General features: G+C 43.7%; 1 protein-coding gene across 10 annotated transcripts in view; it reads left to right on the top strand.

The window, feature by feature from the left end:
* AGTPBP1 (ATP/GTP binding carboxypeptidase 1) overlaps positions 1-13748 on the top strand; it is a 75044-nt gene extending 61296 nt beyond the window's left edge. For 8 of the 10 annotated variants that reach the window (XM_040089840.2, XM_040089842.2, XM_058424234.1 and 5 more), the window contains one exon: positions 10561-12132. In XM_040089840.2, the coding sequence (XP_039945774.1) occupies positions 10561-10738 (178 nt within the window). In that variant the 3' untranslated portion in view covers positions 10739-12132. Of the gene's footprint in view, positions 1-10560; positions 12133-12180 lie in introns of those variants that run through there. The other 2 variants (XM_058424235.1, XM_058424236.1) reach the window with 2 other exon arrangements.
* The last annotated feature ends 2462 nt before the right edge of the window (positions 13749-16210 follow it).

The raw sequence follows: 16210 nt of genomic DNA, 5'->3' as shown, positions 1-16210 counted from the left end.
TATCCCCAGTCGTGTTCCATTTGTGCTGTATATTGAGTTCTGTGCCTTTAAGACTGGTTCTAAGAGCAAGGAGAAGCGTGGAGTTTGTTTTGAGAAAACGGCCTGACTCCTCCACAGTCTTCTCTGGACTGGGTGTTCGGCGGAGGCTTGGAGAGACTGCAGGACAGAGATCTTTTTGCTTTTGGTTAGTTTTTAGCTAGCTAGGGCAGAGAGGTTCCCTGGACTGTTTTTTTTCCTTTTTCTTGGAACTGTTTAAACCTGCTCTGGACAAAAAACCCAGGGGAGCACTGGGGGCTGCACTTGTGGCCCACCAGGGCCTGGACCTCGGCATTTTCCAGCAGCGCCGGAGGGACTGGGACTGAGGAGAGACTGAGAGAGAGCCGAGCTACACCCACGGCAAGGACTTTCTCAATTTGCCATCTCACTTCAGAAGGAGAGGTTTTATTGTTTCATATTATTCATTCTTTGTACTTATAGGCACTTTGTTAAGTAAAATAGTTTTTTCCACTTTTCACTGAGGAAGTTCTTTCCCAGACCGGTTGGAGGAAGGGGCCATTTGGGTTTGCTCCCGAGGGACCCCATTCAGGGTTTTTCTCCCAAATTTGCTCTAAACCAGGACATTGGGACAGTTTTTATTTTAAATGTTTATGTAGCTTTCTAAGTAAGATCTGTTCTAATCTTTGATCTATTCTAATGGTACTTCTCTTGAATAGAGAAAATAACATATAATGTTGATTTTTGCTTTATTAAATAGGAAATGTATCCCTCAGTTCTGGATGTACATGTGTCTGAGCAAATGTCTAAAATGTGTTTGAGCAAACAGGCTGGCTTTTTGTGACTGTTCATAGTGCCTGAATTTTCAGAAGTTAGGGGCACACCTATATATTTACACATACATGAGTCGGTAAAATAAATTTATACAACTATTAAAAAAAAAAGCATATTGAATATATACACTTGTGTGTTTTTCAAGACAATATAACATAGGACATATTATATGAAGTCACAAGACACTTTGAAGAAGTGAACCATGTGGTTTCCTTGTGTGTCCATAAGGCTTTGTTGGTTGCTTTCTCTTAACACAATCAGTGATGTTAGTTTAGTATCCAAATAATGACATTTACTAACCCCTCTGTTTGAAAGACAGGTTTGAAAGCAAGGGAGGGGCAGGGCCTCTCTAGGAGTGGAGGATTCAAATCCCTTCCCTCCAAGTTAATATAATTTAGAAAATTAAAGGGGCTTTCAGGCAGAGGTATGGGGGAAGGAATAACAGTTCTTTACTAGTAAATATAACAAAGCAAACAAACAGCAACAACTACAGCATTAATAATACACAGAACCAGGAACCTTAAGGGGCTTTGTTTCACAAAGCCTGGGGCAGTCTAATCCCTTGGGACTCTGAGAGCACCAAGCTGGAGTGATGGAAACTCCCAGGCTGGTGGCTGGAATGGCAGGATCTCCCTGGCAGGTAGGGGTTGTCCCAGCAGGCAGGGGAGTGCGGGGCTACAGCGTAGCACAAAGAGCAGTGCTGGAGAAGCTGCGACTCCTGGCCCAGCTCCAGCAGGGCAGGCAGAGGAGCTCAGAATTCCTGACACGAGCAGATGATGGTAGATTTTCCAGGACCAGACTTTCTGTTGACAGTGGACTCCGCCCACAGCAAGCAGCAGCTTGGTCGTCCTCTCCGTGGTGCTGAGAGCAAGAAGAGCCAAGCTGCCCCCAGCTCTGTCCTTTTCCTGCCCCAAAACTCAAGTGACCTTCCCTCTCCCGACTTTCTGCCACCTCCTTTTTGTCTAGCACCATCTAAGCATCAGTACTTAGTCTCCTAGCAACTTATGGGGGAAAAATTCTATAGGGAAAAAAAAAAAAAAAAAGGAACAAACCTAACCCCCAACAACTAAAAAAGTGGATAGAATTTTTGAGAGCTTTACTATTCTATATTATACCTCACAAAGATGAATTTTTAAAAGTGATTACTGTAATGCCTTAAACATCCCATTGTCACTGGTTGAATATTTCTCATAGCTTATTATAGTTTTCTGTCAGTGTTCAGAATTATTACATAATGTTGGGTCAACATTCAGATTTAATGGCTCCTAATTAGGCTCCTCCTAATTTCCTGTGCATTACACAATCAGTTCTCCAACTGAAGTGTGAATTCCTTGCATACCAAAATTAATTAATCAGTACCTGTGAAGTGATTAGAAGCACAAATTTAAAAAACCCATGGGCTTGTCAGAATGTGATATATCTGGTGAAGTCCCTTTCTTTTGTTTCTTTAAATAACTGAAACATTTAAACCTTTTATTTCCCCAACTACTTTTTCCTTAGAGGAATTGTTGGTAGGTGGTGACTTCCTAGGGCAGAAAGCACCACAGGATGAAAGCACAAAAAATTTGTATTTCTTTGCTGGTTCTCCCACAGGTGCTTCATGCAAGGTGCATATCCTTATTGTATGTTGGATTCCCCAAATGTGAAATGAAAGAGACTTCTTCTCAAAGATCCTTGTTATTTTCTTCACTCTTCGTCTCTCCTAAATGGAAACAATTTTGTTATAAACATTCAGTTCATTAACCAACAGTGGGTTATTACCCTAATTACAGTTTAAATAACCTATAAAGTATTTTGTTTTGTGGAACTTTCTGTTTTTGCGTAGCTGATTGAGTACAGGCTTGTTTAGTGAACCATGATACAGATAGTTTTGAATACAAGTATTTTTTTTTTTCCCCTAGGAAGCTAGGGAACACTTTTTTGCCCAGTATTTGAATTAACTGTCAACAATACAAAATGTTACAGTGTGGCATGTCATTGAGGTTACAGGTAAAGGAGGAACAGTTTGAAATTTATTTATATTGAATAGAGATAGCCTTTCAGATTTCAAGTGGTGCAGCTGAGCTCCTAAAAGATCTTTCGAAAGAAGCAATGCTTAGTCCTTTTAATTATAAAGCCACAGCCGAGATAGGTTTTGTGTATCTTCAGAGAAAATTCATTAAAATTAATATGCAAATATTTCTACAAGTTCTTTAGAAATATGATGCTTCTCAATAAGAACATCCTCACTGTTTTTTATGAGTTCTGTATGGTTTGATTATTAGGTAAAAATGCATTAGAATACCTTCTTAGGGATTAAAATGAATGTAAAAATACCTATGAAATATTTAGGAGTACTTAGTGCTTTTAAGCAGATAGCTTTTTATGTCCCAAGTGAGTAAAACTGGGTCTGGAAGACACTCTTCTGCCTCCACCCTCACCCCTTCCTCTGTTCTAGGGAGGTAGGAGGATCAGAAAGTTGTATTTTAACTTTTTCCAGTTAACATTAAAGGTGTTAATCCTCTTGTTCTTTGAGGCCATTAGTTAAGGGCATAGACCATTCTGTGGGCAGCTCACTAAATGCATTGCCTCAGAGTTGCAACGCTTGACAAGTTTTAAGTTTTACCAGGATGCAAAAGTGTGAGAATCTGATAGGAGTTAAGTGATTTCGTGTGGGAACTTAATTGTAGGTGTAGCCATGACCCCTTATTCTGTCATCTCTGATATGTATGAAGTAATTGCATACAGTGCTTTTCAGTAAAGTGTGTGTTACAATACAATAAAATACAGTGGCTTGTTTATACCCACAGCAATGGCTGTGTCCTTAGGCAGGTGGATTCTTCTTCAGCAACTACTGATACTGCTGTTTTACATTAAGTTCTTATGGGCCATTAGTGTTGTCATAGGATTTGTCACGGCACATTTGGATAATGAGTTGTATATGGCTAACTAATTAGTTCAAGGCATTACAGACATGGGTTTTGCCTCTCAGTTGTTTTACATGCAACTAAAAAGTCAGTCCCATTTCAGGTAATCTGCCTCTTTCCTGAGGTAATTTTTGTATTACTGTATGTCAGTGTCTTGGTTTGAAAAGACAGGTGTCTGCTATGGAGAGGCAGGCCTCTCTAGGAAATGAGGAATTCAGATCCTTCCCTCCGTGTTACTATAATTTGGAAGATTAAAAAAAACCTTTTCAGTCAGAGCTATGGGGAAAAGGAATAACAGTCCTTTACTAGTAAATATAACAGGACAGACAAAAAACCAACAGCAATTATAATAATAGTAGAACAGAACCAAGAACCCCGAGGGCAAACGGTGGAAGCTCCGGCGCTGATGGCTGGAAGCCGGGCGCGGTGGACTGTCCTCCGCAGGCAGGGGGTGTCCTGGCAGGCAAAGTTGGCAGTGCCGGAGAAGCGGCAGCGGCTGGACCTGGGCTGACCTAAAATATAGCAGGACAGCGAAGAAACTCCGAATTCCTGGGCGCTCTAACAGATGGTAGAATTCCCAGGACTAGACTCCTCCATTAACTGTGGACTCCAGGCAGCTAGCAGCCGCTCAAATCCGTGCTCCCCGGGAGACTGAGAGCCGTGACCTCCACCCTCAGCTCTCCCCGGAACTTTCTCCCTCCCCCAAACTAAGTGATCAGCTTCTTTTGTCTAGGTTAAGCACTGTATAACTATCAGTATTTAGTCTCTTAGCAACTTGTGGGGGGGGAAATTCTACAGAAAACTTAACCCTCAACATTATCCACCCCGAATTTTTTCCCACACCAACATATTATATTGAATTTAAATCTTTAAATAATATACATATATATATACATGTGAATATAAATACAGAGACAGTCACAGTGTTCACCGAAAAACAAGGTCCCCTTGAGGTATGCAGCGGGTCTCTCCATCCTTTTGAATCACCCACCATGTGCAGCCAGGTCTCTGAGCAAAAACAACCCCAGGAGCGGGATTGTCTTTGCTGGAGGCAGAATTAATCCAAACAGTTTTCCCCAGCATTCCTCTCATGTGTACTACAGGAACTTTATCTCCATCTCTTGTTACCAGGGGCTCAGATTGGGCGGGGCCTGCTCGGTTGGTAGAACCTCGAGTGTTCACTAACCAGGTGGCCTTTGCTAAATTATTCTCCCAGTTTTTGAAAGTCCCCCCACCCAGTGCCTTCAAAGTGGTTTTAAGCAGGCCATTGCACCGTTCAACTTTCCCGGCTGCTGGCGCATGATAAGGAATATGGTACGCCCACTCAATGCCATGTTCTCTAGCCCAGGTGTTTATAAGGCTGTTCTTGAAATGAGTCCCATTGTCAGACTCAATTCTCTCAGGGGTACCATGTCTCCACAGGATTTGCTTTTCAAGGCCCAGGATGGTGTTCCGGGCAGTAGCATGGGGCACAGGATAGGTCTCCAACCATCCAGTGGTGGCTTCCGCCATGGTCAGCACATAGCGCTTGCCTTGGCGGGTTTGGGGAAGGGTGATGTAGTCAATCTGCCAGGCTTTCCCATACTTATACTTGGACCATCGCCCGCCATACCACAGGGACTTCACCCGCTTGGCCTGCTTGATGGCAGCACACGTCTCACAGTCATGGATAACCTGAGAAATACTGTCCATGGTTAGATCCACCCCTCCGTCTCATGAGGTGGCATCTCTGCCCTGGTGACCTGAGGCATCATGGGCCCATCGAGCTAGGAACAACTCTCCCTTGTGTTGCCAATCTAAGTCTATCTTTGACACCTCTATGTTTGCAGCTTGATCTGCCTGCTCGTTGTTTCGGTGCTCCTCATTAGCCTGACTCTTGGGGACATGGGCATCTACATGATGGACTTTGACAGGTAGCTTCTCTACCTGAGTGGCAATGTCTTTCCACTCATCAGCAGCCCAGATTGGTTTTCCCCTATGCTGCCAATTGGCCTTTTTCCACTTCTCCAGCCATCCCCACAGAGCATTGGCTACCATTCACGAATCAGTGTAGAGGTAGAGCTTTGCCCACTTCTCTCTTTCAGCAGTGTCCAGGGCCAGTTGAACAGCTTTGAGCTCAGCGAGTTGGATTGACCCACCTTCTCCTTCAGTGGCTTGTGTAACCTGTCATGTGGGGCTCCATACAGCTGCTTTTTACTTCCGGTTCATCCCTACGATGCGGCAGGAACCGTCAGTGAAAAGAGCATAGCCTGTTTCTTCTGCTGGCAGTTGGTTGTATGGTGGAGCTTCTTTGGCACGTGTCACTTGTTCCTGCTCTTCTTCATCTGTGAGACCAAAGTTTTCACCTTCCGGCCAGTTTGTAATTATCTCCAAAATCCCAGGGCGATTTGGGTTTCCAATGCGCGAGCGCTGAGTGATGAGGGCAATCCATTTGCTCCATGTGGCGTCGGTGGCATGATGGGTGGAGGGAACCTTTCCTTTAAATATCCACCCCAGCACCAGTAGTCGAGGTGCCAGCAGGAGTTGTGCTTCTGTGCCAATCACCTCTGAGGCAGCTTGAACTCCTTCATAGACGGCCAAGATTTCCTTCTCTGTTGGAGTGTAGTTGGCTTCGGACCCTCTGTAGCTTCGGTTCCAGAATCCCAGTGGTCGGCCCCGAGTCTCCCCAGGCACCTTCTGCCAAAGGCTCCAGGACAGGCCATTGTTCCCGGCTGCTGAGTAGAGCACGTTCTTCACATCTGGTCCCGTCCTCACTGGGCCAAGGGCTACTGCATGAGCGATCTCCTGCTTGATCTGGGTAAAGGCTTGTTGCTGTTCAGGGCCCCAGTGGAAATCATTCTTCTTGCGGGTGACCAGGTAGAGAGGGCTCACAATCTGGCTGTACTCAGGAATGTGCATCCTCCAGAATCCTATGGCACCTAGGAAAGCTTGTGTTTCCTTCTTGCTGGTCGGTGAGGACATTGCGGTGATGTTATTGATGACCTCAGTGGGAATCTGCCGCCGTCCATCTTGCCACTTTACTCCCAGGAACTGGATCTCTCGAGCAGGTCCCTTGACCTTGCTCTGCTTGATGGCAAAACCAGCTTTCAGGGGAATTTGGATGATCTTCTCTCTTTTCTCAAACACTTCCATTGCCGTGTTCCCCCACACAATGATGTCATCGATGCTAGGTGCATCCGATGTAGGTGCTCCGGAGCCTCACCCTTTTCCAGTGCAGCCTGGATCAGTCCATGGCAGATGGTGGGGCTGTGTTTCCACCCCTGGGGCAGTCCATTCCAGGTGTACTGCACGTCCCTCCAGGTGAAAGCAAACTGAGGCCTGCATTCTGCAGCCAGAGGAATGGAGAAAAATGCATTAGCAGTGTCAATTGTGGCGTACCATTTTGCTGCCTTGGACTCCAGCTCGTACTGGAGTTCCAGCATGTCCGGCACAGCATCGCTCAATGGTGGGAGTCACTTCGTTTAAGGCACGGTAATCCACAGTCAATCTCCATTCTCCGTCAGACTTGCACACAGGCCATATGGGGCTGTTGAAGGGTGAGTGGGTTTTGCTGACCACCCCTTGGGTCTCCAGCTCACAGATCATCTTGTGGATGGGGATCACGGCATCTCGATTTGTGTGATACTGTTGGCGGTGCACCGTCGAGGTGGCAACTGGAACTCGTTGCTCTTCTACCTTTAGAAGTCCTACTGCAGATGGGTTCTCCGACAGTCCAGGCAAGCTATTCAATTTCTTAGTGCCCTCTGCCTCCACAGCTGCTATTCCAAAAGCCCACCTGAGTCCTTTAGAGTCTTTGTAATAACCATTCCGGAGAAAGTCTATGCCCAAAATACACGGGGCCCCTGAGCCAGTCACAATTGGATGTTTCTGCCACTCCTTCCCGGTCAGGCTCACCTCGGCTTCCAACTGAGTCAATTCCTGTGATCCCCCCATCACCCAGCAATGGAAATAGGTTCTGTCCCCACATATTCCGATGGTATCAGGGTACACTGCGAACCAGTATCAACTAAAGCTTCATATTTCTGTGGCTCTGATGTGCCAGGCCATCGGATCCACACCGTCCAATAGACCCGGTTTTCCCATGCCTCTCCCTGGCTAGAGGCAGGGCCCCTCTAGCACTGGTCATTATTCCCCTCCTGGGCATACATGGTAGAGGTTCCTTCACAGGGATCTGACATATCCTCTCTTCTATAATACCTGGCAGCCTGGTCATGCGATGTCGAGGCTACCTTCATCTTAGTGGAACCCCCTCGGTTAGTGTTTTTCTCCTTGAGCTTACGCACCCGTGCTGCCAGGGCAGAAGTGGGTTTCCCATGTCACCTTCCCATGTCTTCCCCATGGTCACTCAGAAAGAACCACAGGTCAGCTCGTGGGGTGTACCCTCTCTCTCTAGCTGGGGGCTGTTGAGCTCTGACTCTGGGGCCTGTAACTCGCACTGGTGCCACATGGGAACTGTTCCTCCTCATCATCTCCTCCATCTTCTCTGTCACCTCCTCCCTCATCTCCCTCATCTCCTCTCTGAGTTCCTTAGCCACAGCAGAGATCTGAGCCTGCACTGGGCCACTGATGATATTCTCATAATTTCTAAGCTTGTTGGCTACAGAACCCACTGTCTCTCGGTTGCTATCAGGATGAATTGTTGCAATGTATGTGGCGTATTGAGATGGTCCTAGAGTTGCCAGATTCCACAGCATTTGCCCTGTGCACCTGACTTTGTTGGGGTCATTATCATGCTGTCAACCCCTCCCAAAGAGTACCTCCAATACCGCCACTTCTCTCAGCTGTTGGATCCCTTCCTCAAGGGTCTTCCAGTGCATTCTATGATGGTGCTCCTGCATTCTGTCTCTGTGGACAAACCTCTCCCGTACGCTCATTAAAAGCTGCTCCCAAAGGGAAAGGGGCCCTGGCTCCCTTACGAATACCTGATTCACACCTGAGTCCTGGGTCAAGGGTCCCAAATTCCTTGCCTCACTACTATCTAGTTGCATGCCTGTACCTATAAGGTCCCAGACCCAAAGTAACCAGGCTGTATAAGCCTCACGTCCCCACCGTGCAAGATCTTTTTGCAGATTACGGAGACTTTCATATGTCAGGGACTCAGTGATGATCTCAACCTCTGACGCCCCCCCGGGTTGTGAGGGCCCTCCTTTCTTATCCTTGTTGCCTGGGTGCTCTGATTTCACCTTATATTGTTTTGTTTCCACAGGGGCCACTGCTGCTGGCTGTGGCTGCCCCTGTGGTTCAGCTGGAACCTGGACGGTTGTAACGTCTGTGGGTTCTGCTGCTGCACCATCAGACTCTCCTTTGTCGGGGCAGGGGGAGGGTTTCCCAGCAGCTGGGGCTAATGAGGCTACTACAGGGGAAAGGTACTCCCTCAGCATCTGGCCCATCTCACGGATCTCCTTCACCCAATCTGGGTGGTTTATTTCTGAGGCAGGCTGTGGGGCAGGGTCAGGCTTTGGGGCAGGGTCAGGCTGTGGGGCAGGGTCAGGCTGTGGGGCAGGGTCAGGCTGTGGGGCTGTATCCTTATTCTCTAGGGTAGGTATCAGGGTGGTTATCCAGGTCAGTCTCCCCTTATCTCTAAATGCTAAACAGAACAGGCATACCAGCAACACCAGCCACTGTATGATATCATTAACATTCAGAGATTTGAACCCTTCAAAGACTGGTGGGGTAGGCCCAAAGAGCTCGGTGAAGGGTTGTGAAAAAATTTTCCCCGGTGTCATTTCTTCACAGTAAGGTACCATTGTTAAAGTAACTCCAGAAACACACCGTTAGTGTATGATAGCCCTGAATCCATGTGCCTGCCTTCCAGAGGAAATTAAAAATCCACGAATTTCTCACCTTGTTAACCCATACAGTAAACTGGATGACAGCCACAGTAACCTTAGTTACAGGGCCCATGTTTAGAAAAGGGCCTGCAAATGGGAGAAATATGGGCACCACCACATGCTACCTGAACCAGGTTAAGCCAGACCACGTGATATCCAGTACACAACAATGTAGGCACCTAAGAACTGTTATTCCTTTTTCTCTCAATGCCCTCGTGCCCCACGTTAGGCACCAAATTCTGTCTTGGTTTGAAAAGACAGGTGTCTGCTATGGAGAGGCAGGCCTCTCTAGGAAATGAGGAATTCAGATCCTTCCCTCCGTGTTATTATAATTTGGAAGATTAAAAATAACCTTTTCAGTCAGAGCTATGGGGAAAAGGAATAACAGTCCTTTACTAGTAAATATAACAGGACAGACAAAAAACCAACAGCAATTATAATAATAGTAGAACAGAACCAAGAACCCCGAGGGCAAACGGTGGAAGCTCCGGCGCTGATGGCTGGAAGCCGGGCGCGGTGGACTGTCCTCCGCAGGCAGGGGGTGTCCTGGCAGGCAGAGGTGGCAGTGCCGGAGAAGCCACAGCAGCTGGACCCAGGCTGACCCAAAATCCAGCAGGACAGCGAAGAAACTCCGAATTCCTGGGCGCTCTAACAGATGGTAGAATTCCCAGGACTAGACTCCTCTGTTAACCGTGGACTCCAGGCAGCCAGCAGTCGCCCAAATCCGTGCTCCCCGGGAGACTGAGAGCCGTGACCTCCACCCTCAGCTCTCCCCGGAACTTTCTCCCTCCCCCAAACTAAGTGATCAGCTTCTTTTGTCTAGGTTAAGCACTGTATAACTATCAGTATTTAGTCTCCTAGCAACTTGTGGGGGGGGGGAATTCTACAGGAAACTTAACCCTCAACAGTCAGGAAAGGGGCAGGGCACATGGTCTGAATGTGTTTTTCCAAATAATACTTTTAACATGATTCATAGAGCTTCTTGTTTGTTATAGCCCCACTACATACGTTTTGGATGAAGATGAGCCTCGCTTCCTTGAAGAAGTTGATTACAGTGCAGAGAGTAATGATGATCAAGATGTTGAATTAGCTGATAATGCAGGCGATTATGAGGCAACTAATCAAGATGATGGACTTTCAGACTCAGATTCAACAAAGATGCTCCTTTCTTGAACCAGATTTGCTGCCAGTAACAGAAAATAAATTATCCTGGATTTCCAGTCATATACTTCCTTGTGTTTTCTTCAAAGGGGATAAGCTTCAGTTAACACAAATAACTGGAGCCTGCATAGCTCAAGGACAGTAAATATTTCTGATAAATTTGCATTTGTTTTATTTAAGGAGTTCTATGTATTCTTTAAGCTCTAAGTAGATAAATTTATTTACCAGTTCATTTTCTACTAAATAGTACTGCATGGCATTTTGTGTCCTTAAACGCTTTCTTCGGAAAAATGGATTATAATTTTTAGTGTGTCAGAGTATAGAAACTAATCTTTTGTGGTACATTTCTTTGAGTTGCTTCCTGAAAAAATATGTGTACAGGTTTTCTAAATGAATTTGTCTGTGTATATGCGTGTGTGTATACTGAGGTGAAAAGGTTATTTTTTGACATTATGTCAATGATACTTGATTGTGTTGGAAGCAATGTAGTGCCTGCTCTGAAACCATTCAGTAATTTACTAAATTAAAAGTGAGAACATGATGTATGAATTTTTGCACTTGTTTCTTGCTTCTTATGATTACGTGGTTTTGCCTCAGTATGAAGTGAAAATTCTTACTGATGTCTGTTCAGAGTTCAGGAATTTTGCCCAGTGACCAGTCCAGCCTGTGCTTAGAAGAGCTAGACTCTCGCATAAAACTCACCCATAAAATAGGCATGATTTAATTTGAAGAAGTTTTCTTGTTAAGAGTACATGTCTACAGGAAGAGGTCAGGTGTATACACTCTATGTATATTCAGCTACACAGCTGCTCTGTTTTTCTTCTTGAATATGCACATAGTTAAAAAATGTTCACTTTACCGGAGGCACATTAACTATATACCCAGTTCAACTGCTTTAAGGGGGATGGTGCATTTCGGTTTAAACCTTTTTTGCCTGATTGCAACCTAGTGCTAACTCTGCTCTGATAAGGAGATTGGACTGTAACTTGCTGAGGTCTCTTCCAAGCTGAGTAATTATTCTGTGGTTCTGTATTCTTCATGTTTAAAGTCAAGCTGTCAGGTATGGGACTTAGACTTCTTCATCTTCTCCTAATTCTTATTGCCTCTTAAAATATTAATAGAGAAATGAAGAGTGTTGTAGTTTGTGGTTTACAAAATTGACATGTTTTGTCATGAAAAATACTTTTCAAAAACTATTTTTACTTTATGTGACTCAGTTGTGGCATTGATTTTCTTTGGCCTGTGCAAGGGCTTTAAGAACATGAAGAATAACATTTTTAAGTTATAGGCAGGTTTTCACCTGATGTATTTTCTCTATATTTGTTTCTCCAAATAGAACTGTATTTTGGAGGGGAAGGCTGTCTTCATTAGAGGGATGAAAAAAGAATAAAATTTATGAGAATGAAGTTCCCATATTTCTGTTTCTCATTTTCTCATGTATCTGTGTTTTTCAGCCAGGAGATGGATTTGCACCAGGATCTGTTCTTTCAAATTCGGCATTTTTTTGGTAATACCTGTCCATACTACCCTGATTCTGAAACTGGGGAAGGGGTTTTGATCCTTTGTTATATGCAACTGTATTTCTGTTTAAAGGCTTATATTTATATTAATAAACATGCAAATAGATGTAGGGATGGAAAACATTGAAAATTTGGAAACATTTAGAGTCTTGTTCCTTTATAAGTTTTTCTCTGTAGTGAAAAATATCTTCTGTTGTCTTCTGTGAACTACACACATAAGAAAATTTATTTATTACCCTGTTGAAGAGGAGCCCTCTGCATAGAAAGTAGAGGAATTTGGGAATCTGTCAAATGGAAGAATTAACCTTGCCACAGACTTTGAATTGTTTTCAGTCAAATGACAGCAGTTCAGAATGCTCATGTTGCGCTGTCAGTCTTGCGCTACTTATCTGCATAAATAGATTTTCATCCTTAATGGCTTTTACTTCAAGTGGGAGTAATATTCATAAATAAAGTTATTCATAAACAATTTCACTTAAAATTCAGAGAATGCAGGATGCCACATATTTGTTATGTATTAGATATCAGTTAGGTGCATTCTGGCAGCTGTTGGTCTGAGCTTCTACCAGTGTAATTCTAATGCAAGAGGTAAAACTTTGTCCCTATCTTACACATTGTTGAATATGCGAAGGTTGTTACATTAAACATTTTCCAGTACTTGCCTTTTGAAAGGTAAAGTGTCCATTCATGCTCACAGGGATTCCAGTTCATGGGAAGAACTGCTGCAGTGAGAACTGCTTCATACTGCTTATCCCTTCTCCAATAACTGTTGCTGTTGTTGCCGTGGTTTGACAGACAGATGCTGGTGCCCCCATTTATGTGTTTTGGTGAGAAATCTTGTGTTTAGCTGAAAAAGGAGCAGCTAACACTTGAACACACATTCCATTCTGTTACTGTGGCATTCAACCTGAAGAAATGGGCAGAATGATAGCAAAGAATGGCAGCATCTTGGACTGTCACAAATCAGTCATCGAGCATGGTGTATCCCAGACAATTGACTGTCTTTATTCTATGCATTGGCATTTCAATGTGGCTTTGGTTTTAAATTATGGTGTTTGCTATAATCGTGACTGGTTCTGTATAGGCAAAGAACATATCCCTAGATCTTCCTCCAGAAATAATAACAAATAAGGCTACAAATAATAATTACATCTGTGCTATTTACTGTCTTGCTTCTAAGTAATTGCAGGACAATGAATTACTCTATTCTCTTTCCAGAAACAATTCAAGTTGCATCAAAATTTTGGTACTGTGTCTTCACTGATGACATCCCCTGGTGAAATATAACTTAAAGCAGTTTGTGCCAAGATCTTGCCTGGTCATTTTTTGAGGTGGTTATCTTTATCAGCCTGACTTACCAGGGAGTTTGGTTTGAATTTCAAATACGACTGTAGAAGCACTGATCACTGTCCACAAAATGCAAAAATACAAGGTTTCAGATAATTTCTGTTGTAATGCTGTTTTAGATATAATTGTTGCAGTGTTATTATGCATGCCCCAAATACCAATATTTATTTATAAAAATGCATAATAAAGAATTAATTACAATCTTTTGCTTCCTTATTATTGGTTAGTGATGATTAAGGATTCATCATCCTAGCATTTGCAGCAATGTTCTTACCTGTAAGGACAACAGTGTGCATAGCATTAAAAAAAACCCTTGTTTTCTGTGAAATTAAACTCAGTGTGCTACAGGCTTTGAGTAGCATTTGCACATTAATTAATGGAATTATAACTGTCTAAAATTTTTTGAGGTTCTGCAATGTTTGTAAAACTTATGAAGACTGGGTGAACCACAGTGAAGGTCTGCAGAGCACACAGAAGAGCCTTATGGTGAGAGCATTTCCCCCCACATAGTTAGTCTGATCTAGGAAAGGCTCAAGATTATTCCTCAATAATCCCTTTACATTTCAACTCAGACTGCAGTTAAAGATTTATTTTTACTATATATGTTTCTGTAGTGGAAATTTTAAGATTTCAACAGTTTTTTGAGGGAAAGTTCAAAATAAAATGAGATCATCTTGTTTTTTTTCAGCTGCCTGAAAAGAGCAAATGATTACTAGGAATCATCAATGTAACTTTTGTAAATATATTTGCAGTTTATTTAACTATGCCTGTCATGTTTCTTTAAGTTGAACAGCTTCACAAACTTTGTTGTTGTTGTTGTTTTAAGGATCTACAATAGTCACAGTGTCAAATTAGTCTTAGGATATCTTTGTTTTATCAATGTTTCTAGGGTCATTAGGATGCAAGTCATTTGAGATGTGAGCTCATATCTTGTGTGCTTTTGAGATGTGAGCTCATATCTTGTTTGCTTCAGAAAACTAACTTTGGAAGACAGGCTTTAAATACAAAATGCCAAACAGCAGTAACACCTAATAAAGAATACATTGTATTGGCTTTTTTTAACAGTATCATATAAAAATTAATCTAGTCCCTAAACAATGTGAACTTCATAACTATGAAAGACAAGCCCTTATTTCTTGCTATTAGAAAAAGTTAGGTGCTGTAATTTTTTTTATTTATTTATTTTTTTTTTTTTTTTTTTTTTTTTTTCCTTTTTTAAAACAAGCTGTAGTGGTTTCACGTTCACTAAATTCTGGTCTTAGTACTCACTCATTTTCTGTGGGAGAGAGACTAGGAGAAAAACAAAGCAAGCTCAACTTTAGTTTTCCCCACAAGACTAGACAGTCGCCAGTGACAAAAGTAAGAGTCTGCTCTCTGGCACTGGGTAGGATATTACAGCTTTTATTCTCAAGTCCTGTCCTGCTTGCTGGAGACCTTTCCCGATGATTCACCGATGCCAGAGAGACCTGGCCCCTCCCCCTGTCACGGCTTTTTCCCCCAGGGGGCAGGGCCCAGAGGCAGGGCCCAGAGACACCACCCAATAAGGGATACCTGGGAGGGGAACAGAGTTAGGTTACATTTCAGTGTGGGGGATGGACACTGCTGGGCAAGGACAGATAGACAAGAACATTACAAATCCGATGAAATATAATTAATTAATTAGTGCATTACAACATTTCCCCTTATTAAATTAAGAAGGAGGAAGGCTCAGTTCGTGGAGATGATCAGAGTTCAGACCTTGAGTACCTTTAAAGTTGCAAAAGAAAAATGACCTTTCGTGCAAACTGTTTAGAAAAACACTGTTAAGGAATAATGATATTTAGGAGAAGGTTCGGCGCTTTCTCCTCCAGGCAGCACTGGCCACTTGTGGGGCCTCTGCAGGGGGTTTTGCAGTTTTAGGGATGAAAGGTTTCACCCACTCAGCTGGCACCCACTTGGGACCTGGGGGAGTAGACACATAGGCGTACCCACGACCCCAGGTGACCTGATCATGAGGACTTTTTGTTTCTCTGGTTGCTGGATCCTTTACTATCATATCCGGTGACTTTTGCTGCAAGGCAGAACTGGTTAAAGCAGGATTATTTAGTTTAACATTTACATTTTCTAGTTTCTTTGAAAAAATCCCTTTAGACCTTTGAGACTTCCCGCCCCCATTGTCCCAAAAGTCCAGAAATTGCTTCTTCAAAGGGCATTGAGATGCCCAATGTCCAGCCTGATCACACAGGAGACACGTTGTTCCTCTCTTGAGCGGTGGCCGTGGCACAGGTACAGGAAGCACGGTGTCTGCAGCAGCAGCTTTTTGTGGTGGCTTGACTCTGGAACTGTGGTTTTGATGAGCTTTTATGAAGGGAATCTTCCTGGCACACACCTGGAGCATGTCATGTAAAGCTGGAGCTGGTTCTCTGGACAGGCTGAGGATAGCTGCCTTGCACTGTTCGTCTGCATTGGCCAGAGCCAGCTCCTCCAGGACCTGTTCTTGGGCTTCTGCATTCTGAACCTGTAACTCGATAGCTCGGGCTAACCACTCCACAAACATTACTAAAGGTTCTGATGGAAGCTGCTTTATTTTACTGTAAGGTTGGAAAGACTCATTGGGCTGGGTTGCTAATTGAATTGG

The sequence above is a fragment of the Hirundo rustica genome, chromosome Z (genome assembly GCF_015227805.2).
Source record: "Hirundo rustica isolate bHirRus1 chromosome Z, bHirRus1.pri.v3, whole genome shotgun sequence".
Classification (NCBI taxonomy): domain Eukaryota; kingdom Metazoa; phylum Chordata; class Aves; order Passeriformes; family Hirundinidae; genus Hirundo; species Hirundo rustica.
Note: the sequence above shows the minus strand (reverse complement) of the source record. Positions and strands in the feature narration are given on the sequence as shown.